Genomic DNA, 24,882 nt, shown 5'->3' on the forward strand with positions numbered 1-24,882 from the left:
TGGATCTTAAGTGAGTACAGAATCAGGGGTCAGCTGATTGTCCATTCTGTGTTGCTTGTTTCATGTGGCCCTTTAGGGACCAGACTGGCCGGGCTTTGAAACATCCGAGTGCAGCAGCTTGTATGCCTAGTGAAGGGATACTCATGGTGTTAAATGGAAAGAGGAAAGAGTCAAAACAGCGTGCGATCTGTCTGCTTGTCTGCTAGCTCATGCGCTCTCCTGATGTTCAAGTGAGGGGCGTGTCACTGCGTGTGATCCCGCGCTGGAGAAATTTAGCCTGAAGTAATCGAAGACTGGCTCATTAGTGTTGCATGTGTACATCTGTGTGTGATTCCTGAGCCCTGGTGAACATGTCATGCTGTAAACCTCACTTCTGAAGCTTTGCTTTCTGGCTCATTTCACATTACAGCCGTGGGGGAAACTCCACATCAGGACAATGACCTGTGAATATATGTGACCAATAGAATCCATTGGTGACTCATTGGCAACCACTAAGCATATCGAGTCATATTTGTCTGCTCTCCAGCACAATGAAAAAAACATGCTTATAATAGTTATTAGTTAGTGTAAAATTCATGAATTAATCTTTCAAAGTATGTGATAGGTTAAGACACTCATTTGAATTATGCATCTGAAATTGTTAATAGTAGCTCATTAATTGTTAATAGTTAAAATCTTGTATGCATAATGAGCATTGCCATCTTTACTGGAGAAAGTTGTTGGTTTATTAAGCGGGAATTACTGACTCTGTTTCAGCCTATATGTATATTTTGGTGCAATTGTGCACATTTTATTTGCCGTAATGAAATAACAAGCCTCTTCTAAAAAAGCAGCAAGTGTAAAGGTTGGGGAAACACAACAACATTTGGTAACTTTATCTGAATTATTTTTGCAGCCATTTCAAACATATTACTTGACATTCCCGATCACTCTTGAGCTTAAATCTGGTACCTTGAATGGTAAATACTGTGGTAGTACTCTAATTTCATTAGGTGTCACCTTTGTTTCTGTCCAGGAAAGAAAGACAGGGGAAGCCAGTGCCTGTCCCAGTTTCCTGGGTTCCACAGGAATCATGGCTGAAACAAATCTGCTTCCCAGTTCTGCACCCTTTACTCGAGGCAGTAAAGTGAGAGCAAGTCTGCCTGTCAGTCGCACGTCTGGTCCAACAGGTGAGACAAGTCATGCCATGTCACGGTCAAGGCAGAATTGTAGGCTATGAAGTCTCTCATTTGTAAACATACTTGAAAATAAAATTATTTCCATGTGGATGAGATGTCCATGATTCTTCCAGGGGTGCTGTATTTGCAATACGGAGACGAGACCAAGCAAGTGCGGATGCCTGGTGAGATCAGCAGCATGGACACGCTAAGAGCAATGTTTGTCACCGCCTTCCCTCAGCTGCTCACTATGAAGGATCTACGGTCACACAACACAGCCATCTACATGAAAGACCCCAGCCGCAACGTTTACTTTGACCTCGATGACATCAGGTGACAGAGCTGTGTGGAATATTTGTTTGTTTAATGTATGATGAAGTCATAGCAGTCATTTGTGCCTTGCATGATGTCGAACAGTGGGATACTAACACCAGACATTCTTAGTCTGGATGTATGGTGTGTCAGGTCACAAGCTGGTACACAGTCAACGTGTGCATTTTTAAAGAAGAAGGGTAACTTGGTCCTGCCAGGGAATTTCATCATACATGCGGGACCAGTTATGATAATGGGGCTTTTGGACCAAACCATCTTTTGGCATGACTACAAATAGAGAACCATTTCATTGTGAAAAATGTGGATGACTATATGCTGCTAATACTACTGTGTTGATGTTTGTTTCTTCAGAAATATCACCTCTCATTCCTGCTTGAAGCTCTATCACAGAGATGCAACTCAGCTTGTCAGCCTGGTCCACTCCGAGGCACGGGTCAGCAATGATCATTTTTTGACAGTTTTTGAAGCTTCTGTAATGAATGCTAGAATACTAGAACAATTACCGTGCTCAGCAGAAAAAACCTGACCAATAAATTAGTTGAATAAATGTAGTCAATTTTAATATCAGAAATTCTGGAAGAGCTTGCTCCAGGGACAACAGAATGAACAAGCTGTGTTTTGTTCTTTCCTGTCGTCACTCAGATTCAGAACACTGAATCAAAATGAACAAATGCCAGAGCTCATGAGTGAAAGTGGGTTTTCAAACTCACAGCCCACGGTGGGTAAAGTTTTTTCCAAAAAGTATTTCTCGTTTTCAGTCTCAAAAATTCAAATTCAAAACAAATACAACCAACCCCTCTTCCCCCACCATCAGCATAAAGTCTTGTGTACATACAGACCACATGATGCACCACGATTATATGATTTATGTCAATAAATGTTCTTAAAACAGATGATAGAAAGGCAGGTTATATATATACAGTATTCAAAGTTTCACAAAGTTGAAAAGTAATGAATAATTTAAGACAAATGGCAAACGCAGTGGCATGATTCCCGAGAGGAGTACTAGCTGTGGCAGCATCATTTTCTGCTGCGCTCGACAGTTGTACCGACATCAACAGATCTTGCACCTTGTCATGGTGCTTAAACTGCATTGCGCGTTATGTTAACAGTAGGTCGAACTATAAATAAAGTCTAAAACTTACTTTTTATTTTATATTGATATATGGATATTCAGTGTGACTATCACAATATGAGTTTTTGTCCACATTGATCAGACCTAATCTGTCCTCTTCTTTCTTTGATTGGAGCTTCCATTTCAAACATCCGTTCTGTGCATGTCCCCTGTCCCTCCACTATGAGGGGTGGATGCCCTTGTTTCTGAACAACATGAAGAACAACTCATGATCTCTGTTATTCATCTGAAGCAATGGAAAGAATGGTATTCTGGCTGCGATCCCTTCATCCTCTGTTCTCTGCTACTCACTTCAAGTGGTAAACAATGAGCTATATTTGTGTGTTATACCAGGACTAGCGATGTGTCCATGTGTTAGATATATATTGAGTTAAATAGCAGCACAGTCTTTGTCACGAGTTCACACAGAGTTTGTTTTCTGTGTAAAGCCAAAGTGAAAGGCAGTCAAATTGAGAAACAGAGGCGGCTGTTGTGCGAAACACATGCCAGCTTGGTTTGTGCTGGAACATGGTTTGACTGGCAGCCTGTTCTCCCTGTGTAACTGGTCTTTCAAATGTTATACTTCAGGCAACAGCTCGCTTGTTGATGTGTTACGACATATCACATTTGGGTAGTTTGAGAGAGGAACTAAAAATAAAATGTGTGACATGGCGAGTACGGAAAAGGTGAGCTTTGATCTGATGGAGAATTAAGAGCTCCAAAATGTGATAGATCTGTAGTAAGGTTGTGTTTCACCAGACTCACTCGTTTTTACATATTTAATTTTAAAAGTTTGTGGCCACAGACTGGACATGACCCCAAATAAACTGTCTTTTTACAGTGTTGAGAGAAAACTTTTGGAGAGTAACCATAACAAATGCCCCTTGAGCGCTCAATCAAACAAGCTGTTTGTGGTCCATTGTCCGGCTTGCGCACGTGATCACATCACTCACCAGCCAGGGTCACTGTGGGAGTTTGCTCTCCCGAGGTGAGAGACAGTGTCTCAAGCTTTCAATGACTGTGTGTGCGTATGTAGGAGGCTAAATGCCTGCAGGGGAAATTCTTCATTCTTTGCAGGTGTGACCGTTGCCTTGAGCCCATTGGCTGAACTCATGCATGAGATTAAACTCCTCCCCCAGTCTGAATCTGCTCAAGTGCTCACAACCATCCTCGCCATAGTTTTATGTTTGAATCATATGTTGTGTAACACAATGAAATAAGTGAAAAACCTTTAAAAAGCACAACACTCAAACAATTTCACATATTAAAAACTAACTTTCTAACTTCCTTATTTTTTTAAACAACACTCCATCACTGGGTGCTGGACTGTTCCTCGCTTCCATCCTCTATTATACCAAAAGTACTAATAACTCAATTTCATCTTTAAATGCTTTTTTTTTTTATGTCGATTCAAGTTCGGAAAAGATGCTTGATATATTGGTGGTGGCAACACTAGCTTGGCAGAGAATTTATGATTTGATCCTCCAGTACAAAGGCAGGAACTTAAGCAGTGGTGAGGACCATGAGAGGACAAACACGTGCGACAAAAACCCTCAGTCAAAACTAAAGGACCTGGTGTCAAAATCCAAAAATGGAAACAGAATTAATAACAAATGAATGCACACACTGGATACAAGAAGCCGCTGAGAGCATGAGAAATTAAGGCGGACATTGAGGCAAAGCTGCCCCTAATTTAGTGTGAGTGAGTCATGCTCTGTCAGGAGGAATGCCTCGTAGAAGCAGACTGTTTTTCAGCAGCACTGAGTGGACCAATTTAGATGATGATGTGACATCACGTCACTTTGTATATATGGTCTCTATGGTGGTGTGTTCACTAGTGGGTACTGCCATAGTGGTAATGCCATGAGAGTTCAGACAGGTATGGTCTTGTATCAACAAGCATTATTGTGCTACAAACCCATGTGAAGTTTTTGTTTGCTTTCCTTCACTGTTTAGACGGAAACTGTGTGAGTTTGACCTAGATTAGTGTCTGGTGGTTGATAATTCTTAACTATAAGTGCATTTGTAAGGCTGGGTTTAAAAAACACTGGACAGAATCAATCTGAATCGATCTTTCCTGTGCATACTCTGACAGGAATTCATAAATTCATATTTAATGTCTTCTCTACCATTAAGTTGCAGCGGATCGTCATTGTCCGGTCATATAGTTAATGAGCAAATGGTTGTGCATGTTAACGTTAAGGCAGAATGACAGTGTAAATGCATTTGAAGTGACATGACTTTATGGTGTGTCAGCGACAGGAACCATGGCAGGGACTGCTCGAAATCACTGCTACATTCAGCAGCACTCTGCAACAGAAACTGGATAGACTGAAGTGACCCTCTTTAGAAATCTTGATCCATACCCAGCTTTGTGCTATTTATTGTGTTGTTTTCATGTACTGGTTTGTGGATGAAGCAACCAAGGTGTTTTTTTTTTGTTTTTTTTTACTTTGTCCTGTCAAAAAACATCAAACCTACCCGGGTTAGGTCATATCCGCGCAGGTTCTTTGTCGCAATATTTTGAAAGAACGTTCATTTTTTCAAAACTTAATGAAACTATTGCTCGTTGAACTGAAACTCAAGCTGATTAATCCCTGTGGTGTCAATGAAGCGCGGACCGCAGACAAGCAGCAGAACCAGGTGCAAGTCATATTCATCAAATTTACATAAGAAAAAAATGCTTAATACAAACCATTGAGGAAATAGGAAAACTGTACATCTAATATAAAATAAACTGTATATATTTTATTTACACATTTAAATGTCCGGCTGTGACAATGTGCAGCTCTGTGTGGATGTAGCCCAAAAAACAGTTCTGTTACTGGTTACTGTCGCACCTGTTCCCGCCCGAGAATTCACCTAAACAGGGCTTGCCTGACAAGGTTAAGTAAACCAAAAGATCCTCAGAAGTTAGACATCATCTCGAGATGGTAAAAACAGAGAACAGAGGTAAACTTTCCCATTAGTGGCTGGCAAACTAAAATTACTCCAGAAGGGCAGCAATGACTCACCCAAGAGGTCACAAAAGACCCCACAACAACATCCAATGAGAAGGCTGCTCTCACTTGCCCTGGATAAGGTGTTCATAGTGCCACCATGAGAAAGATGGCAACCCTTTGGCAGAAATGGCCCAAGACAAAAACCACTGCAGACTGCATGGACACTATTTGTAATGTGTGTGTCCCATATCATTTGGTGAAAAAGTAGTGCTGTCTCTCAGATAAAGAACACCAGAGCATAGTAACAGCAACTGTTCATTACCTGGAAGACTTGCTGAGATAAATGGAACTATGAATGCTGTTGCCTACCAAAACGCCCTGCCATCTGTTCAAGCAAAAGCTCACTTGAGTTCTGCAGCAGGACAATGATCCAGATCACCCCACCGATCTCGCATTGAAGGGCTGAAAAATATTTAAATAAATAAATAAGTCGTCTGAGTCACCTTGTATAAGGTGGTTCATGCTTGAAAAATCCTCCAAAAGCCCTCTGTCTGAATTACAACACTTCTGCAGAGATGAGGGCCAGAAATTCTCAGACAAATTGCAAGGTGTAGTAAATTCTTGTTTCTACAGTAGGTTTACAGGGCAGTCATTTCTCACATGGGGCCATCTTCAAAATCATCAAAAACATCCTTGTCAAAAAACCCTTTTTTTTTTTTACTAATATTTAAAATCACTTGGTGATCTGAAACCTTTTGCTGTGACAAACATACAAAAAGCTACTTAAGCTACTGTAGATGTGGACCTAAATACGCAACAATAAGTAAAAGACACGGTGATGTGACCTGTTGAGAGCATGATGTGCTCTCGTCTCTCCTGCAGATATCCAAGGAGGTCCTGTATGGAAACCATAGTCCTGTCCACAGAGGTTCACCATCTAGTCGTATTTCTCTGCAAAGCTTGCAGGGCTCCATGTCTCCACCCATGGTTCGCTCCATGCCGTCCTCTCCCTCCAGAATAGCATATGGTGGTAAGGGCACACGAGCAAGGGGGGATGCAGTCTGTGCCACAGTATCAAGGGAACGGCTATTCTCATCAAAGCGCTCTGGCAGCCTGTGCAGCAGCAGCAGTGCCATCCTGGAGAGAAGAGATGTCATGCCAGGTAGATGATATCAGTTAAAAAAGTCCTGATACAGCCCCTTGTACAGCATCTGCAATGATTTACAATTGTTTTGTGTGCTTCTTCAAATAAGCAGTGAATTGTCCTGGCCAATAGTTGGTTCCTAACTTTGTATCATTGATCTCAGATGAGGACATGGCCCGGGTGGTGCTTAGCGAAAGAGGGCCACACTACCCAGGTTCCCTCTGCCTCTCCCAACACGATGAAGGAGGTTCCATCAACATCTCCTCCTCCCGCTGCAGTGCCCCTCCCTCAATTTCTTCACACCTTTTGGATAATGGGATTCCTGTTGGCCTAAGGCAGTACCGCGCTTCTGTGAAACCACTGTTGGGCTATGGAGACACCGTTGAGCAACAGACTAGATCCCCCAACAGGTATACAGCTTTTTTTTTTTTTTTCATTTGGTAATGATTCTTTGTCATTTTCTTTGTCCCTGGCAAAAAAAAGTGTCAGTTCATACATGTCTCCTGTTTGCAGTTCAGTGAGACAAAGCAGTAGTGTTGCCATGATGGAAATTATGAGTGGGAGCAGAGGAAATGGCTCGACATCATCTACCTCATCCGTGTTTACGGACAGTCCTTTCTCACAATCTGCAGGTCATATGATACCTATTAATGCACAAAGGTAAGCACTCAGTAGTGTTACATTTTGTTGGCACTGTCATATTTACTTGAGTTTGATAATACGAACAGGACGCATTTCTTTGAATGAATCAAAGTAAATATGTGATGTGATTTGCTGTCAGTGGAAGTTGTGAGGTGAATCTGGGAGGCACATAGAATGCTGCAGCCCCGTATGTGGGATTTTTCTGTTGTGACTTAGTGCCAGAATGCTTTGACCAGGATGTGCTGATCATAAAAGCATGACTCTACTGTGTCTAGCAGACACATCACCACTGCAACTGTAATGTGCGTTCTGTGAATAATGTTGTACTGGTTTAGAAGTAAATGTTTATTTTTGTTTTTATGTGATGGAGACAGTGAATGACATGTGCCTGATATCTATGTGTAACAGTTAAATATTTGAAATGGGCCAAGCTGAGGTCTCTCAGATGTAAACATTATAAAACAACCATTTTCTGTCGACAGTTATGATCTGCTCTAATACAGCTCTTAAGGGGGGAAGCCAGTTTCTTCTTACACCTGTCCAAAGCCCGGATAAATGCAGATGGTTGTGTCAGGAAGGGCATCTAACGTAAAAACTTGCCAAACTAAAAGATGCAGATCAGACAAATTCATCTTATACTGGATCGGTCGATGCCGGGGTTGGTGCTGGTGCAGGTTGCTGATGGAAATTGAAGTACTGTAGGTGGAAGACAGAAATGGAGAGGGGGGAGGCGTGCCAATAGTCAGAGGAAGAAGAGGAAAGACAAGAGAATAGGTTTGAGAGTAGGGACTCTGAATGTGGGAACTATGACAGAGAGTTGGCTGACATGATGCCGAGGAGGAGGGTGCATATTCTTTGTGTTCAGAAGAACAAGTGGGTTAAAGATCAGGGTTTAAACTGTTTTTATCATGGTGTAGATGGCAAGAGGAATGGAGTGGGATTCATCTGGAAGAAGCAGTTTGTCAGGAATGTTCCAGAAGTGAAACGAGTATCAGAGCGTGATCAGTCTCAAGTTAGAAATTGAAGGGGTCATCTTCAATGTAGTTAGTGCTTATGCCCCACAGGTGGGGTGTGACCTTGAGGAGAAGGACATCTTCTGGAGTGCAGGAGAGTATTCAAGAGAGTGGTCACTGGGGCAGACTTCAATGGACATGTTGGTGCAGGAAAACAGAGGTGACAAGGAAGTGATGGGAAGGTTTGGTATCCAGGATAGGAACACTAAAGGTCAGATGGTTGGAGACTTTGCAAAAAGGATGGGAATGGTTGTGGTCAAGAAGAGAGGGGAGCATAGGGTGACTTAAAGAAGTGGAGGAGAAGTGGAGCACACAGGTGGATTACATCTTGTGTAGATGATGTCACTTGAAGGAGATCAGTGATTGTAAAGTAGTAGTGGGTGAGAGTGTGGCCAGACAACATAGGATGGTGGTGTGCAGGATGGTCATGGTGGTGAGGAAGGTGAAGAGGGTAAAGGCAGAGAAGAAGATGAAGCTGGTGGAAGCTGAAAGAGGAAGAGTCTTGTGTTCCTTTCATGGAGGGATTGAAGCTTTGAGTGGCCAAGAAGGACTTCCAGATGACTGGGAAACTACAGCTGAGGTGATCAGGGAGACAGGTTGAAGAGTTCTTGGTGTGTCATCTGGAAGAAAAGTGGATAAGGAGACTTGGTGGTGGAACGAAGAAGTGCAGGAGTGTGTACAAAAGAAGAGGTTAGCTAAGGGAAAGTGATATGTTGAGGGGAAAAAGCTCCACTGTGTCAATGTGGACCTGGAGAAAGCGCACAACAGAGTGCCAAGAGAAGAGTTGTGGTATTGTATGAGGAAGTGTGGAGTGGCAGAGAAGGATGTTCGAGTGCCAGAGAGAAGGTCAAGAGGAGATTTATGGATGTGGTGAAGGAGGACATGAAGTTTGTAGGTTTGAGAGAAGAGGAAGTAGAGGACAGAGTGAGATGGAGGAAGATGATCTGCTGTGGGGACCTCTGTAGGGAAAAACTGAAAGAAGAGGTTATGATCTGCTCTGTCCTTTTTGCATTAACCTTTCTTGAACAATTTTTAGCTCCCAATAACATACTCAAAATTCGCATACACTACGAGTCATAGTTTTTTAGGGATGTTGTGCGGTCCTCAGTAAATTTCATATTTTCGGTGTGTCACACTTCAGTGATTTCTGTGCAAGGTAGGTAATTGTATTAGGATGATAGACACACTTCAGTTTGTGTTTTCCACATAATGGTCTAAACGTATACAATGCGGCTTAATTGGTCACACTGTTCAACATTCCAGTAGCTGTGAACACATGACATCACTTGACGGACGAGCAGCGCCACATGGCCTTTGTGTTGTTAGCAGACAGTCAGATGTTGCACGTAAACTTGGCGTGTCTCACAGTGCCATCAGTAGACTTGACACAGAACATCAGGCAATGATGACCAGTACCTCAGGATCGATGCACTCAGACACCGCTATACAACTCCCACACAGCTGCAAGCCTATTTACAAGAAGTGAGGGGTTTGTTGACTGCACGGACACGAACCCTGCCGTGAACATTTGCAGGGGTTACAAATCTGACCTGGACAATGCAGCTGAGGTCTAACACTCTATTCATTGATGATTGTTCCGTCATTGTTGCTGGAGAAGGCACGTTGAGCGAGAAGCCAAGGTCAACATGGGTTTGCTTTGGTGAAGGGGCTGCAACAGACCTGACTTGGCAGAACTGCATGTAGCACCTGTGGAGGGGTGGAACACATTGCCACAGAACAACATGATAGTGAGGAGCATGAGACATCTCATCTCTCTGAAGCTGTCACTGCAGCAAATGGTGGACAGACCCGCTACTGACTTCTGACAAATTTGGTTGTCGGGCTATCTTCATTAGTCTCTAAATTGTTGGGATGATAAATATTGAAATGGTGAAAATTGTGTTAGTTCTCATTCATTACTATCCATATCTAAACAATAACAAAAACATGTTACATTTTAATTCAGCCAAAATAGGAATAGGCAGTTTACAGTTATTTTTTTTATTTTATTGGCAGCGAAAGAATGAAAGCCATGGAGGAGCAGATTGCCGGTTTGGCAGGCTTAGTTCACCAGGCCCTGTCTGCAGGAGTTGATATCTCAGAGATCAAAGATCTGAGAAGGTGAGTGCTGCTTTTTCAATGTAACAAATATGAAAGCAACTGTGCACTTTCAGGTCTAAAAAGTCAAACAAATGAAGTGACACAGTGGCCATACTATATATATATATATATATATATATATATATATATATATATATATATATATATATATATATATATATATATATACAACCCCTAGCAAGAAATGCCAAAGGAAAAAGAAGAAGATGAATAACATTCAGAGAAAAGATCCTGTGGTTGATGGAGTGATGTATCTTACAAAGTCACTGTACTTAGTGTTCCACAGAGAAACACAAACCGCTGTGGAATAATTGTGCCCATGTTGTGTAGAGTGATCAGACCTCACGTGCTTTGGTCACATTTTATATCTTTATAGGTCCAAGATTAATACTAATGAAGCAGTCTTGTGTCTTGTGTGTGTTATATTACTATAAACTGAATTAGTTACACAGTAGCTAGTGCTCTTGTTTATACTGCCTTGTGGGGACCAGTTCTTGACAAAACGCTGTCCTCGTGGGGACCTTTTGCCCTTTCCAACATGCCCAAACCTCAATTTGAGGGTGAAGACTTAAAAAAAATAGGTGATTATAATTGGGTTTCAGTTTAGTTTGGAGTCCTGGTTAAGGTTAGCCATGTGTTTTGGATGGTTAGGTTTAGGGTGCGAGGCTGGGGGAAGCATTATGGCAATGAGAAACCTCACAAAGTCCCCACCCATGTGTGGGTGTGAGCATTAAAGCATATCTATCGAAGTGAGGTCCAATTTTGGGGAAAACTTGTAGGGCCCTTTTTGTTGAACCCCACAAGGTTAAGCCTTAATTTAAGGATGATGGCTTCAAAATAACTTTGTCATTATAATTGGGTTTAGGTTTGGTTCAGAGCACTGGTTAAGTTTAGCCATTTGTTTTGGATGGTAAGGTTTAGGGTGAGAGGCTAGGGAGAGCCTTAAGTCAATGAGCGTTCCCCATAAAGATGGTAAGACAAACCCGTGTGTGTGTTTTTTATTTCATGTCAAGTTCTGTGGCATCATTTTGAAAGGAAAGGTGTGAGGAGGTTTAGGTACCGTGTGCTTGAACTGGCTGAATGTGAACAGTGTGCCTGCATTCATGACCTCACCTGACCTGTTGTCCTTTCTTGCAGTGACATCACAGGAAATAGTCAATCCGGTGAGTTTCCCCGAAAGAGAACTACTCTGACTTTGAACGTGTGATGGTGCAGAGACATGTCTCATTCTGTTTTGTTGTTGTAGATTGCTTACTGGCTGAAGACGTCTTCAGCACCCCCAGTTCAGCCCCTCCCTCTCTGATGTCACCACCGTCTAGTATGGCAATGCAACAGAACATGGCATCACTGACAAGAAACTTGGCTGAACTGCGACTACAACTCATCGAGCTCCGACACTTGCAGGTACAGTCCATGCAGACAATAAAACACTTGTTTTGGCCTTAATGCTTTTCATAAATGTTTTGGTTTGTGTCCCGTATGGTTAGAAAGTCATCCTTCTTTTACTCTTTTACTCTCTGGTTCTCATTTCTTCCTTTTCATGAGTTCATCTTGCTTCATCTTAGCTCTTTGCATCCCACATTCATAGGACGATATCTGTCAGTGTGTCTGTCACAGACATGCAGCTGCAGCCAGTGTTCGAAAATGCCAAAAAGTGATTTACCAATCCTGAAAGATATTACTGGCAAAAAAGCATGGAATTGTCAGGAGTGGAGCGGGTTCATTCAGTTGTTTAATATTGTTATAAAAAAAGAAGAATAAGTTCACAGACATGCCACAAGACTAAAGCCAATTACGATACCAACCTATGGGTTAAAATAAACACCTTTTTTTCATGAAAAAAAGGCTGTCAGTATCAATTGATTTTTTATACCAAACAGAGACTTGAACATTCTATTCATGTCATGTTTCCTGTAGCTGAAGAACTACCAGGCAGTGAGCTCAATGCTGAGAATGGCGGGTCAAGAACTGGTGCTCACCATGTGTGATCGACTGGCTCAGTCGGAGGAGGCCATATACAGCCGCAGGGCAAAAATGGAGGAAGAGAGGATTCACTACCAGGCTGCTCAGGAGAGAATTCTGCGGCAGCTCAGGTAATACTGGTCTGAAATGTCCAAGTAAAAACTGAAATTAAAGGAAAGGTGTGCCAATTTCTTTGCTGGCGTACACAAGTTTCCACAGCTACTGGTCCATTGGAGACACTGAGTGGCACTCCTGCAATGTCCACATCAGATGACCAGGCTCTGTTATGTTCCTCCTCGGGCTCTATGTGGAGGCTCCAGATACACCAATGGAGATGCACTCCACTCGGAGTAGGGCTTCATCCACTGCCCTCATGAAAAGTGTCTAGGCGGAGGAGATCCAGTTCACAGCTTCTTGGTGCTGGTACTTGTCGGGTTCATAAGATTAGGACCGGAGTACAACCAAGATATAGCTACGCCACCAATCCCAGTCCTTCCAGCTTTCATCTCCTTTTATCAGCTGTCACCTCTTTGCTGACTTAGTCTGAAGCGTGGCCAAAGAAAATATAAAAGAAAAGTTGTCTTTTCCGTGTTAGACCAAAACAAATAGCTGTTAAATCACATCTGAATATGAATCATTTCCTTCCAGCAGTTTTAACATGCCAATAGAACAGAACATTTACACAGCCATCACAATGCTTAGCTTTAACATTGTTTTGACATTTGCAATTCAATTCTAGTCGATGTGATCATGTTTAATAACCATCCTCAGTGCATCTCTTTTTGCCCCCAGTGAATTAGAAGAATATGTGGCACATATGCAGGCAACCACCTCCAATTCTGGTCAGCTGTCCATCTCTCTGAGAGATGTGGAGGAGGGAGCAATCAACCTCAGGCGGGTTGGAGAGGAGCTGGCTGTTATCAAAGGTCAGTTTCTATCGCATGGCATTTATGAATATTTTACCCTAGCTGTCATTTAGAATCTTTCTTTTAACTGATGTTTACATGCAGCATTTCCACGCTCAGGAGGACAATGATCCCTTGATAGATTCACAAACATCTGACTTCTGATTTATTTGTTCACATTGTTCACATCACATCACTGTTGTTAACAGTCCAGACCCCAGTGGCGTGTGTGTATGTGCATAGCCATAGTTGTACTGTAGCATGTTTGTCCTCCTCGTTGAGCTCTTCTAGTCATTTATTTCACTGTATTTTAGTTCATTCATACTGGTATTCCTTTTTAGGAAAGAAAAATGAATCATGGAAAAGACATTAAACAAAACAAATATGTGATATATCCAGAACACAGGAGATGACCTGGCTATGAATCACCTAATAACATGACAAATGTAAACAAATGTTTTATGATGACAAACTTAATTTTAGAAAAAAATGTACTCATTAGAAATATTCAAATGTGCATATCAACCATTACAATTATAAGTCATGCAAAATTCTTAACGTGGTGGCTCTTGATGCCCAGTTTTATTCTGCTACTGTTTTGAGAGACCCTCAAACCACTAGCCTTGAAAAGAGGTTGTCAAATCAGTGACTTTTGAATTTAAGCATGCACCAACAGGGTGGTTTTAAAAGTTTCACATAGTCTTGCATATATTTTGCATACTTTAAAATGTATAGAAATGAATTCAACTGACTTTCAGAGCCAGTCTGATAATGTCATGAACGTCCATTCAAACCCTATACACCACAAAGGGTCGCTGGAAACAGTTCCAATGGCCTGTAAAAATGACGGTACCTCCAAAAATCTCTGCTAACTGTTATGTCATTTCAACACTTCAACTGCTCCTGATCTTAAGTCTCACTGTGTACCTTGACCTCGAACCTAAATGGTGACTTGCAGGTGAATTTCCAGAACTGCAAATGAAGATGCGGTCAGTGCTGCGACCAGAGCTGGAAGCGGTAAGGTTCCTGAAGGAAGAGCCCTTAAAGATGGATTCCATGTTAAAGAGGGTCAAAGTCCTGACTGAAACTCTCAGCTTACTCCGCAGGTACCACTGCACATTTCTGTTTGAGTGTCTTTTGATGACTAAAACTAAACATGATAATCCAACATACAGGTGTGTGACTGAATCTCGCCCCCTGCCCAGATCAGTCCATGCCGACATATGTCTGGGGCCACAGAAGAGTCCTGACAGCTCCCCTAAGCCTCATCCCAGATCTTCAGTGCGGACCAGCTCTACCTTTGAGCATGACCAGTCAGCCTCTCACATTATTACTCAAAGAATGAAGATGCCGTCCAGTGGCGAAAGCTCCCCACCAACACCCAGGCATGGGCATGACTTGACCCCGGTGGCAACGGTAGGAAGATAACAATCCCTAGGTGTCAGATGCGTACTCTTTGCTCTCACCAAATAGAATGAATGTGCAAGTTCATTGGTCTATTTACTTTTTCCCATGAGGAAGACGAGATGATGGCGAGAAGGCACCAATGTTGTTAGTCTCTACGGAAGGTCAGAAATCAAATCACATTTCTAACTCAGAGCATGACCTCACAGTGGTTAGCCCTAACCAGACAGCTTGTCCAAATGATCACTGCTTTCAAACCATGTGTCCTCTCCTAACGTGTGGATGAGGCTTCATGAAACACTGTCCTCATTTTCAGAGCCCGCTATATGGCACTCTGCTTTACAATTGTAAAACCATTTCCATGATCATTTTTAAACCAGCAGCGCCATCTACTTAGCACTGAAAATGAGGACGTCGTTCCATCACTAATTCCACCAATAGAAAAGCATTATATACTGCAGTGAAGACATGGATGTATAGCTAGATGTGAATCACGATGATCTGCATGTTTAGATGGATGTGTGGTTCACTAGCCCTCCGTCAGGTCCAGTCATGATCACTAGAAGATGGGAGGACATGATTGGGTAATTTAAAGAAATGGCATTAACAAGAAGGCTGCTGCGAGCACTGTTGCTCATTGGGTTGGGTCTCACGCAGCTGAAGCAGGCCTGCTGCGTACATGTTTTGCCATGATATTAAAGTTGAAACCATATCTTATATCTTTATTCTTGATTCAGCTCAGTCTCAGTCTCATACATTAGCTCCGTCGTAGTGGATTTATATTTACATGCATCATTGGGCAATGCGAAGAAAACAGATGAAAAGGGTGACCATGTCCGCTCTGAATACTTGAGTTTAGTCTGATACTTTCATTCAATTTTCAGAAAACAGACTACACAGACAGTGTGTAGACAGTGGTGCTCATTCATCGAGTCTTTTCATGCTTCAGTTACGCTCATCCATTTAAGAGTCATTTAGTTTATTTAGTTTTAAATTAAGCTTACACATGAAAGTAGATGCCGCTGTTGTTTTATAAAAATGATATTAGGTTTCATTGAAGTGATTGTTAAAATGCAGAGATTTCAGAGGAGAGTGCCATCTCTGAACGTTCGAACTAGACGCGAGAGGTCACAGCGCCACCCCGTGTTACACATGTGACATTACCCCGTAATGTGACATGTTCGCTCCTCGTTGCATCAAAGCTGCCGTCTTGACTGACAACGTAATAAGTTTTAGCAGTACATGTGACATGTCTTATGCATGTGTCAGCATTACTGAGATATTTTTTAGTCATAAAATCAATCTTCTTATGAGAATCCTCGCCCATGCAAGGTGATGGCCACAGGACAAAGGCCTCAAAGTCCGGAGCACACATTTCTTTTTATTTATTTAATTTTGTTGACAGATTTTCTTTGCATTGAAATGTCTGTGTCTGCACTAAAAAGTGTTTTTATTAACCTTGCTCTCTCCGCAGGACGTGAATTTTGCTAGAAGTTACTGGGTTCTTGATTTTTTGGAGGGAGCCAGGCCAAGCGTTTTTACTACGTAGTTTCCTGTTGATTCAGATCTTGTTCCCTACAGGTGATGGAGAGAGAAGCACCGGAGGGGAGTCAGAATGGAGACCCCAACACCGTGAACCAAAACCTCTTAAATTTGGAGGCCCATGCCCAGATGTCCAGTGCAGGAGAGGATACACCTTTGGAGCGAGCACATCAAGGTTGACTTCTCATTCATCTCTTCAACAATCCTCCTGTCATCTAATGTTTGATCTCCAAGATTTCAGCTTAAGTCTTTTGAATAGAGATCAGGTGTTTGAAATGATCACTTCCATTGTCACAGTGAACCGTGTTAGAAGAATGTGTTTGAAGTCTCTATCCTGAAGCAGCTAGAATACTGCTGTTTTTTCAATATACTTGTCTCATCTTTCCTCTAGTCTCAGTATTACAGCATGACCAGCCTCAACAGCAGAATGTGGATGAAGATGTCAAAACACTTTCCCTCTCAGGTGAGTGAGATTTAAGAGTATATTTGTGACTTCAGCTAGGAGCATAATAATCTTAACCAGCAGTCTCTGTGTCTTCATCAGAATCGTCCTCAGCCTCTACGTCCTCTGAGCTTCAAAGTTCAGTAGAGAAGCCCGTTTGTTCCACAGTGGACAAAAAACTCCCACCAAGTCAAGATGGAGGGTGCAAATCCCTGGTACCGCCCCCAAGAAAGTCAGTTGCTCTGTGACCGTCAGTTATTGACATTCTAATGACTCCTGAGTTGTTTTTTGATCATGACTATGTTGTCAGGCTGAAAGCTGCCACTTTGGTTAGAAGCGAGAAAAGACCTGGAGAATCCATCTTGGCTGGAAAACAGGTGTGTCCTGTCCTATAGCTCCTATAGCCAACTTGAAGGCTCCAACCACTGACTGCTTCTCCCGAATTCCTAAAGTGGCATAATAGATATATATGATTAAACAAGGACAGAAAAAGGAGCCACCGTGTTTTAGATTTGATCAACAAAAGTACAAAAGAAAGCATTACCATGACACTGAATATCCACATTACTCTTCCATCCACAATAGCATGATTATTATGCTCCTCCGTGTTCTGTGGGTTGCACTCTTAACATTATACTGGAGTCTGAAAGAATTGTGTACAGCTTTAGCAGTAACTCGGTTGTATAAAAGCCCGATGCATTGTGTTATACCTGTTTCTGATGACAGGAAACATGGTCATTCGTGTGACACACTCAAAGGATCGTGAGTTTGGTGACACACTACACTGCACTGCACTTGGTTTGATTTGACACTTTTATCAATAAAATATAAGTGGGTAAATATACACACTTAAAATGCTATTTTGACGTAGAACTACTCAATGAGTATAAAAGAGTTGGGTGCTGAATAAATACCGACTAAAAATAGATAATAGGGCCCCTTTAAGCAGCAAGGATTCTACTTTTTTGTTTTAAGATTTTGGACCACAATCTATGTGTGTGTGTACATATATATGTACAAATTCCATTTCTATTTGTTTCATATGTCAGGAGGACCAAAGGCAACCTGTGGCAGCCCAGCCCAAACCTCCACGACACCCACCTGAGGTCAAGCCTAAACCAAAGAGGTATCCTCGAGCTCTACTGGACACTACTTCAGGCTCGGTTCAAAACGACTCAGGAGACACAAAGACAGACAAGCAGGTTCGTACAAAGCAGCTGTGCTGGTCATGCACCAATTTATGATAGATAATCAGATGAGTGTGTTTTGGACAGCAGGTTGGTAAATAAAGTGCCAAGTGAAAGAAAGACATGTGTAATTGAAAAACATGGATGAAAAATAAGAAATTGTTTGTATGTATGTTGTTTTGCTTTTTTGTAGTAAATGAACACAAAAAGTTTTTTTGTTGCACCTTGGAGCCGAGGGAGACCACAGTCTCATCATGTTCATTCTGAACCCTAGTATGTTCCAACAGTGAAAAGGGCTCCGGTTAGACATAATTTACTCTTTGTCTTAACAGTTGTCTCGAAATTTTGAGATGAGTGATGCAAATTGGAAAAGTGGCGCCAGAGCAGTACCGTCCCAAGGGGCAGTGGCTTTTGCTCATTTAATCGTTCAATGTGGTGGTGCAGAGTTTCTGTTTCGATCTCGTCATCACAGGGTTTTAGTTTCTCCACTTCATTACCCTGACTTGACACAAGACGTCTGACATGGACCAATTGAAATCATTGGTATTTTTGCTATGCCCTGTCGAGTGTTTATCTTTACACACCATTTACAGCATTAGATGGAGCTGTCAGGTGAAATCATTGGGACCGTAAAAATGGTGGTATTCTGAACAGACCATTTCTCACACTGTGATTCTCATGGCACTGAACCTTGTCTTGTGAGTGCTAAAGTCATTTTTACATTTTATAATTTTAGGTGACTCATGACACTTTGAAACATTTTCCCGGGAAAAACATTCAAGTTAATCAACACAACGGAGGATCTCCGCCATCACAGTGTGTGAATCACTATTGCATCGTCACTGAACCTGTGGAAGTCACTTCTGCGCAGAGTATGGGGAAGAACAAAAGTGGGGATTATGGGCTTCCATTTGTGGCGAACCAGAGACCTGAGGAGAAGTTATCGGTGAGGAGTTTGCCCACAGTTCTTACCTTGCCTAAAGACAATGATAAAGATATATCTGTGAGTCCAGAGCAAGGTTTTACTTGGCCAGACTCCTCTTTCCATGGCTCAGCAAGCATCCACAGCAGAGGGCCGATCAAAGATGACCTTTTATCTGTGAACAAGGTTCCATCCCCAGATGGAGCAGGACGTTTGAGCGCTGATGCTACCAGTGATGATAGTCCTCCTCCGCCGAGTGAAATTAACCATTGTTTGTCACCAACCAGACCCAAGCCTGAAAACACAGACAATGAATCTGACATTGTCACTGATAGTGTGGACTCGTCTACTTACTTGGCCTATGAGAACCTGGGCTTTGAGCTAAATGATGATAATTCACCTATTGTTGTTATCTTAGAAGAGCCCATGGATGTCCACCTAGAGAACCAATGTCTGTCCACCATCTATGAATGTGAAGAGGAGGATCATGTAAAGGGGGATGAAAATATGCTTCCAATTGTTAAAGAGTTTACAGGGAATTCGCCTATAGATATACTTGATTCCACTCTTGACTTGAAGCCAAAGCCGAAACGAAAATTCAAATTCAAATTTCCCCAAAAGAAGCTTGCTGCGATTAGGCAGGCCATTCGATGGTCATCAAAATCCGGTAAAAAGACTGATGTGGTCTGTGATAAAGAGGAGAAGGTGGAGGTTAAGAAACATGGTGCAGAATGCAAAACCAGGAGTACAGATGATCGCAAAGGTTTTGGAAACACAAGTGAGAGAATCCCAGGGGTTATGGACATCCATCAATCCTCGACAAAGTGTGATCATAAGACCTGCAAAAGCACACATGAGTCCGCCGCTAGTCTGGAAGAATCCATGAAACAACTGGATCTGGGTGTGGAGAGTATTGCAGTCCCTCACCACACGCCCAACGTCCGGTCACCTCCAGTCTCCCCCAGTTCCATATCACACTACAGAGATGAAACTGTGCTCAAAGGCAGTATCAAACGGGACCGTGAGAGGAGCCTGTCAAAAAGACCTGTACCTCCAATCGTCATGGCGCAAACTCCACCCGCGAGCAAAAGAGCCAAGCCACAGCCTGCCCAACAGTCAGGAAAACCATCTGAGAAGAAACAGGTTGGATGACTGCAGAACCGCTCTTCCTCTGGGGTGTTGGTGTTTTTACTCTCTCTTCTATCTGTTCTGTTCACTAGTCTGAGATTCATGTCTTCATTATTGATGACATTTTTTCCAGTGGTGAAGCTCACAACACTTAAATCATTGCTGTCAGCGACTGTTGGTTTTCTGATCAACAACTTCTTTGATTCACTGGTGGCAAGGAGCAACTTTCATTTTGTGTAACATCCGCTTGGTCTTTTCAAGCGTGTCATTGTAAATCAAATTTGTGAATTTGCCTTTCAGACACCAGGGGGCAGCATCAGCTCATCGGCTACAAACACAAGCCAGCAGTAGGTGAACCTGACGCAGCTCTGTCAAGTGAGTGAACACAGGGTGAAGCTCTGAACACATTAATATTACATGCATAAAAATGGTCCTTTTCTGTCACAATGAACTGGAGGTTATTATTATACAGTATATATTGCATAATATCTCTTATTTTTTCCAATTCAATAACAGGAGACTATATTTAACACATTTTAAATATAACACATGACCATTTTGTTTCTACTAACATCACATAGAAACAGGGTAATATTCTGCTCGCCTGTTTCATGCATTAACTGTTCACACTCAGAGAAAGTATTTATACTCACCCAGCAATGCCTAAGGTTAACAAGGGCATAAGCAGCAAATAAGAAACAAATGAAAATCTGAATCTGAATGCAATATCTGTTTCAAACAAGTCCTCTGTATCATGTAAGAATATTGACTGAATTGAATGCAATGTTACAATTTAGAAGACTTGTGATATAATAGTTATTCAGTTGTCACATAACTTGTCATGTCCCAATGTATTAGAGGAGATTGAAAAAAAATCATAAAATCTTATTTTAAACTGCTGCCTGAATGACTGGAGGTGAAACTGACCCATCTGCATGCTCTCAGACTGACAATAAGATCACTGTAAAATGGCTTTTCTTGCCTCCCAGCTGTGAGTCATATCCCTGGAAAGCAGCCTTCGATCTCAGTCTCCACCCTACACTTCATTGGCGCTGCAGACCTTCTGCTCCTCCTCCTTCTCAAGGAAACTCTTCTTCTCATCTCTAAATCAGACTGTGCTCCAAGCTCCTTCTCTTCTCCTCCTCCTCCTCATCTCGCTTGCGAACCATCATTAATCCCATCTGATTTGTCTATTTCCTTGGTCCAGACGTAGCATGTTGCCCGAGTGGAGGAGGCAACAGAAGCTCCCACCAGCGCCAGACTTCGACTCGTCGGCCCTCTTCTTATTTGATCCTCTCTCTGGAGGTAGTTTTATAAATGTGGTCTGCTCTGTGGTGTTGACCTTAGTATCACTGTGCAATTTCTGATCCATTGTGGAAGTTGATGTCTATAGTGTTTCTTTCCAGACTGAGAAGTGCTCAGTTGACTGCACATGAACAGCACCACACGTGTCAATCACTGTGATTCACTGGGAACTGTTCTTGTTAGTGATGTCACCCCACGGTTTTTCAGTGCAGCTTGCCGTCCAGTGGCTGCAGTTGCACGGCTCGGGTCCTTTGTTGAAAATGTGGTGACTAACCTCAGACATCATTGGTTCTCCCAGTCTAGAGTGGAGGGTGAGCATGTGCAGGGCGGAACCGTGGTGATGGACTTTCACCCATCTACCAGTGATGGCCAACTCTTTTATCATTTGGCCTCCACTTGAAGTCAACCATAAGGCATGGTTTTTATCATGAAGCTCCTCGCTTTACTAAACTTCCTGTCCCTTAGGATTAAGTTGCTTGTTTTTATACCTAATTTAAACCAACAATTACTCGGCCACAGAAGCGTTGAAGATGTCAAGTATACATACCGCATCTTTGTCACTGTTAATGAATTTTATTAAACCCTCTGTAATACATGTTGTGAAATGGCTGGCAAGCACCTCCTTCCTTCTTTGTCCTTCAAGCCTCAGTTTACATTCTATGATACCAAGTTGCTCTTCTCATTCTACCTGTCCAGATTTCAAATGTAATTTCCCACTAGATATTTATGTAGCATTCTGTTCTGTGATGAAGCTGCATGGCTACAGGAGACTGTCAAGGCATGTATGTGTGTCATGGTCGTGTATGATGAGATGAGACAGCGCTGCACTCTCAGGAGCTCTGGAACACTCACTGAGACTTTGCTGTGAATGATAACTATCATGTGTCTTCTTGCACCAACCATAGTGGAGCATATCAGCTCTGAAAATGGGATAAGGTGAGAAAGGACTAGGAAAGCACTCCGAGCAGAGACACCTCCGCCAAGCCGACTGGAATTTTTTCACCTCGCACTGTAGTCCGATTTGTTTTAGCAATCAAATACCTTCTGCAACACCAACGAAAAATGGAATGAACTGAAAAAAAAAACTGACTCGTGATGATTTAAAATTCCTGTATAGGTCTGTAACTGTAGTTTGAGTTTCCAACAGTCTGCCAAAACAAAACCTCCTTCAGGGACATATTAGAGGTGGGCCACAGGAAGTTCAGGAACACACACACACACACACACACACACACACAGTCATCTCTGTAACACACACTGGAGCTTTCGGAGTCGCTACCGTAACAACTAGACCCTTTTTTTCGCGGGATGGCGAGGTGGGTGTATGTAGATCGCGCGCTAGCGTGACGCCAGCTTCTGACGCGTCCTACTCAGAGTCTGTCCATAACTTGTTCAGTGACGTTTCACCTAGTCAGACATTGAAATGCAAATCTAACCTTTAAACCAGTAGATATCCTCAGTGAGTCAGAAGTCGCGCTGACATAGCTACAGCATACATTGCATGAGATGTACCAATATCAAGCAGTGGGAGTTTTTGACATAAGAAATGAAAAGAAGAAGTATATCTGACTGTTTGGCTGACCTATTTTTGTATATTTCGTTTTCTATGTGTTTATTTGCTTTTACTCTGCTTGTATTTTGTTGTCTAAAGAGTGTTGTGTATATTTTGACCAATGACTAACGTCAAAATGAACATAAAACATTGATCAAATGAATGGAGTGATTGCTTAAAGTGGTTTTGAGTGCCCTCTGGTGGTTGAACTTCTATTCTTTTTCATACTAGTTGGGAATCATCCCTGCAGAAAAACACAGGGCCACACTACCACCACCTCGGCCCACAGCACCTGACAACTTCATTGTGCTCTGGGGCCCGCTCTCTTGGACGCACACCTCACTTTCACCTTGGTTTCCTTCCACTTCGATCCGTGACACACAGTCAAATCTGACAAACCGATGTAGTAAATATGTCCGCCTCAAAAACAATGGACACCCTTCCAATTTGAAGTAATCTCAAAATTTACCATGGAGCTGTGTGGTGAAATCTCTGTGTTTCAAAAGGTCTTTTTGTAGTTTATTGTTCACAAGAATAAAAAATAGTTTGACATAGTGAAAGTCAACTAAACACAGAATATGTTGAAAACAGAACAGAGACATAAATAAACTATAAAAACACTCAAAATATGTTTGTGTGTTCCCCAAAAATTTCATCTGTATCCCTAAATTACTTATCAAGTTGTTCTGAACACAGACGAACCAACAGCAGCAAAAACTCAACCTTCATGGTGCAGGGAGCCATGTAGTATTCCTGTCCGAAAACAGCATTATTCATTATTTACTGCAGGTTTCTAACGGCGCCACTATTGTAAGTTACTTCTGTCTGGAGGAATAATGTCCACAATAAAACGGTATGCTGATATGCCAATATTGTCAACTGGTGCTTATAAATGCCTGAATTTCCCCCAAGAACATTTGGGCCATGTGAACACGGAAAGGGGGATAGAAAGACAGGGGAGTACTAGATCGGCCTGGCCACGGTGAGAGAGAATGATGCCATACTTGAACTCATCCGTCCCACCAGCAACAAGCTGACCAACGCTGAAAGGTAGACGGAGACCGATCTGTAGCTTGTGGTGAATTTGAAGTGTGAGCGTGCTTTACTCTACAACGCAATTCATCTGGTGAGTGTGAGGAGTCATGGTCCGACTGTCACTACATTTCAGTAAAAGGAATCACATGGACTGTGTTCGAGCCGGACTCGGATCCAGAGCCGTGAATTAACCTCTCTTATTCAATATAAAATGAGTGCATACATACAGTTTATAATATAACAAAACTCATACAGAGCATTTAAAAACCCGCATCTTTGCTGGACAGAAAGTGCATGGACAGAGAAGTGTTATGTTGCTGGTGGAGCCGCATCTGACTGTACTGTGTCTCTATGGTGGAAGGCAGCGCCCACCAGGGAGCTTGGGGCAGAGCGAAGGAAGTCGATACCCTGGTTTCACTCCAGATGATCTAATTGGTTTCCTGATTAGAAATTAATTCTCTGGCAGGATAATTAGATCACGTGTAAATTGAGGCAGGCCCACCTGCTTAATTAGTCTGTAACTCCGGGAGATGTGGTGCAGCCGAGGCCGGAGGAGTGAGGCAGCCTGGTAATTAGATCCACCTCACAAGAAGCATCTTCACATTAATTACAAGGATTCTTGTCTCAACATGCTGCTCACAACACTGAGTCGCCCTGATGCTTAATCAAAGATGGGGCTCCTTATTTGCATTTCTAATTGCCGAGGTAATTAGTCTGTGATCATTGAGCCATCATTTGCTTCACAGTCGCAGCGGAACACTCAGGCCACCGGTTGCTCCTTATTCATCATAAATCCTTTAGCAGTGAGTTATGAACTGGATCAGGGGACCAGTGCGTCACGTGACTCCAGCCACAGTGTGACAAGTGAACGTGGAACAAGAGAGGAACCAGGAATTCACCCACAGAGCAGGCGAGTGTTGACAGTGAACCTGGTGTTGGGGTAAAGCACAGCAGGCCAGAAGGAAGGATTTTTGGTCCTCAACAAACCGCACACTGAAAAGTTGAGATGCTGGAGTTGGAAAGAAACTGCAA

At 42.4% G+C, this 24,882-nt stretch overlaps 1 protein-coding gene across 4 annotated transcripts in view; it reads left to right on the forward strand.

The window, feature by feature from the left end:
- The window catches only part of si:ch211-207d6.2 (sickle tail protein), a 39,306-nt gene extending 16,101 nt beyond the window's left edge, over positions 1 to 23,205 (forward strand). The window contains exons 3-23 of one of the 4 annotated variants that reach the window (XM_053884176.1): positions 1,016 to 1,169; positions 1,292 to 1,490; positions 1,842 to 1,923; positions 6,429 to 6,708; positions 6,854 to 7,100; positions 7,204 to 7,350; positions 10,362 to 10,466; positions 11,604 to 11,629; positions 11,713 to 11,870; positions 12,384 to 12,559; positions 13,221 to 13,354; positions 14,292 to 14,439; positions 14,509 to 14,749; positions 16,319 to 16,454; positions 16,671 to 16,742; positions 16,824 to 16,953; positions 17,032 to 17,098; positions 17,771 to 17,923; positions 18,645 to 19,973; positions 20,259 to 20,333; positions 20,948 to 23,205. In XM_053884176.1, coding sequence (XP_053740151.1) covers positions 1,016 to 1,169; positions 1,292 to 1,490; positions 1,842 to 1,923; positions 6,429 to 6,708; positions 6,854 to 7,100; positions 7,204 to 7,350; positions 10,362 to 10,466; positions 11,604 to 11,629; positions 11,713 to 11,870; positions 12,384 to 12,559; positions 13,221 to 13,354; positions 14,292 to 14,439; positions 14,509 to 14,749; positions 16,319 to 16,454; positions 16,671 to 16,742; positions 16,824 to 16,953; positions 17,032 to 17,098; positions 17,771 to 17,923; positions 18,645 to 19,973; positions 20,259 to 20,309 — 4,035 coding nt within the window. In that variant the 3' untranslated portion in view covers positions 20,310 to 20,333; positions 20,948 to 23,205. Of the gene's footprint in view, positions 1 to 1,015; positions 1,170 to 1,291; positions 1,491 to 1,841; positions 1,924 to 6,428; positions 6,709 to 6,853; positions 7,101 to 7,203; positions 7,351 to 10,361; positions 10,467 to 11,603; positions 11,630 to 11,712; positions 11,871 to 12,383; positions 12,560 to 13,220; positions 13,355 to 14,291; positions 14,440 to 14,508; positions 14,750 to 16,318; positions 16,455 to 16,670; positions 16,743 to 16,823; positions 16,954 to 17,031; positions 17,099 to 17,770; positions 17,924 to 18,644; positions 19,974 to 20,258 lie in introns of all 4 variants that reach the window. The other 3 variants (XM_053884178.1, XM_053884179.1, XM_053884177.1) reach the window with 3 other exon arrangements.
- Positions 23,206 to 24,882: the final 1,677 nt, after the last annotated feature.

Source organism: Synchiropus splendidus, chromosome 13 (genome assembly GCF_027744825.2).
Source record: "Synchiropus splendidus isolate RoL2022-P1 chromosome 13, RoL_Sspl_1.0, whole genome shotgun sequence".
Lineage (NCBI taxonomy): Eukaryota > Metazoa > Chordata > Actinopteri > Syngnathiformes > Callionymidae > Synchiropus > Synchiropus splendidus.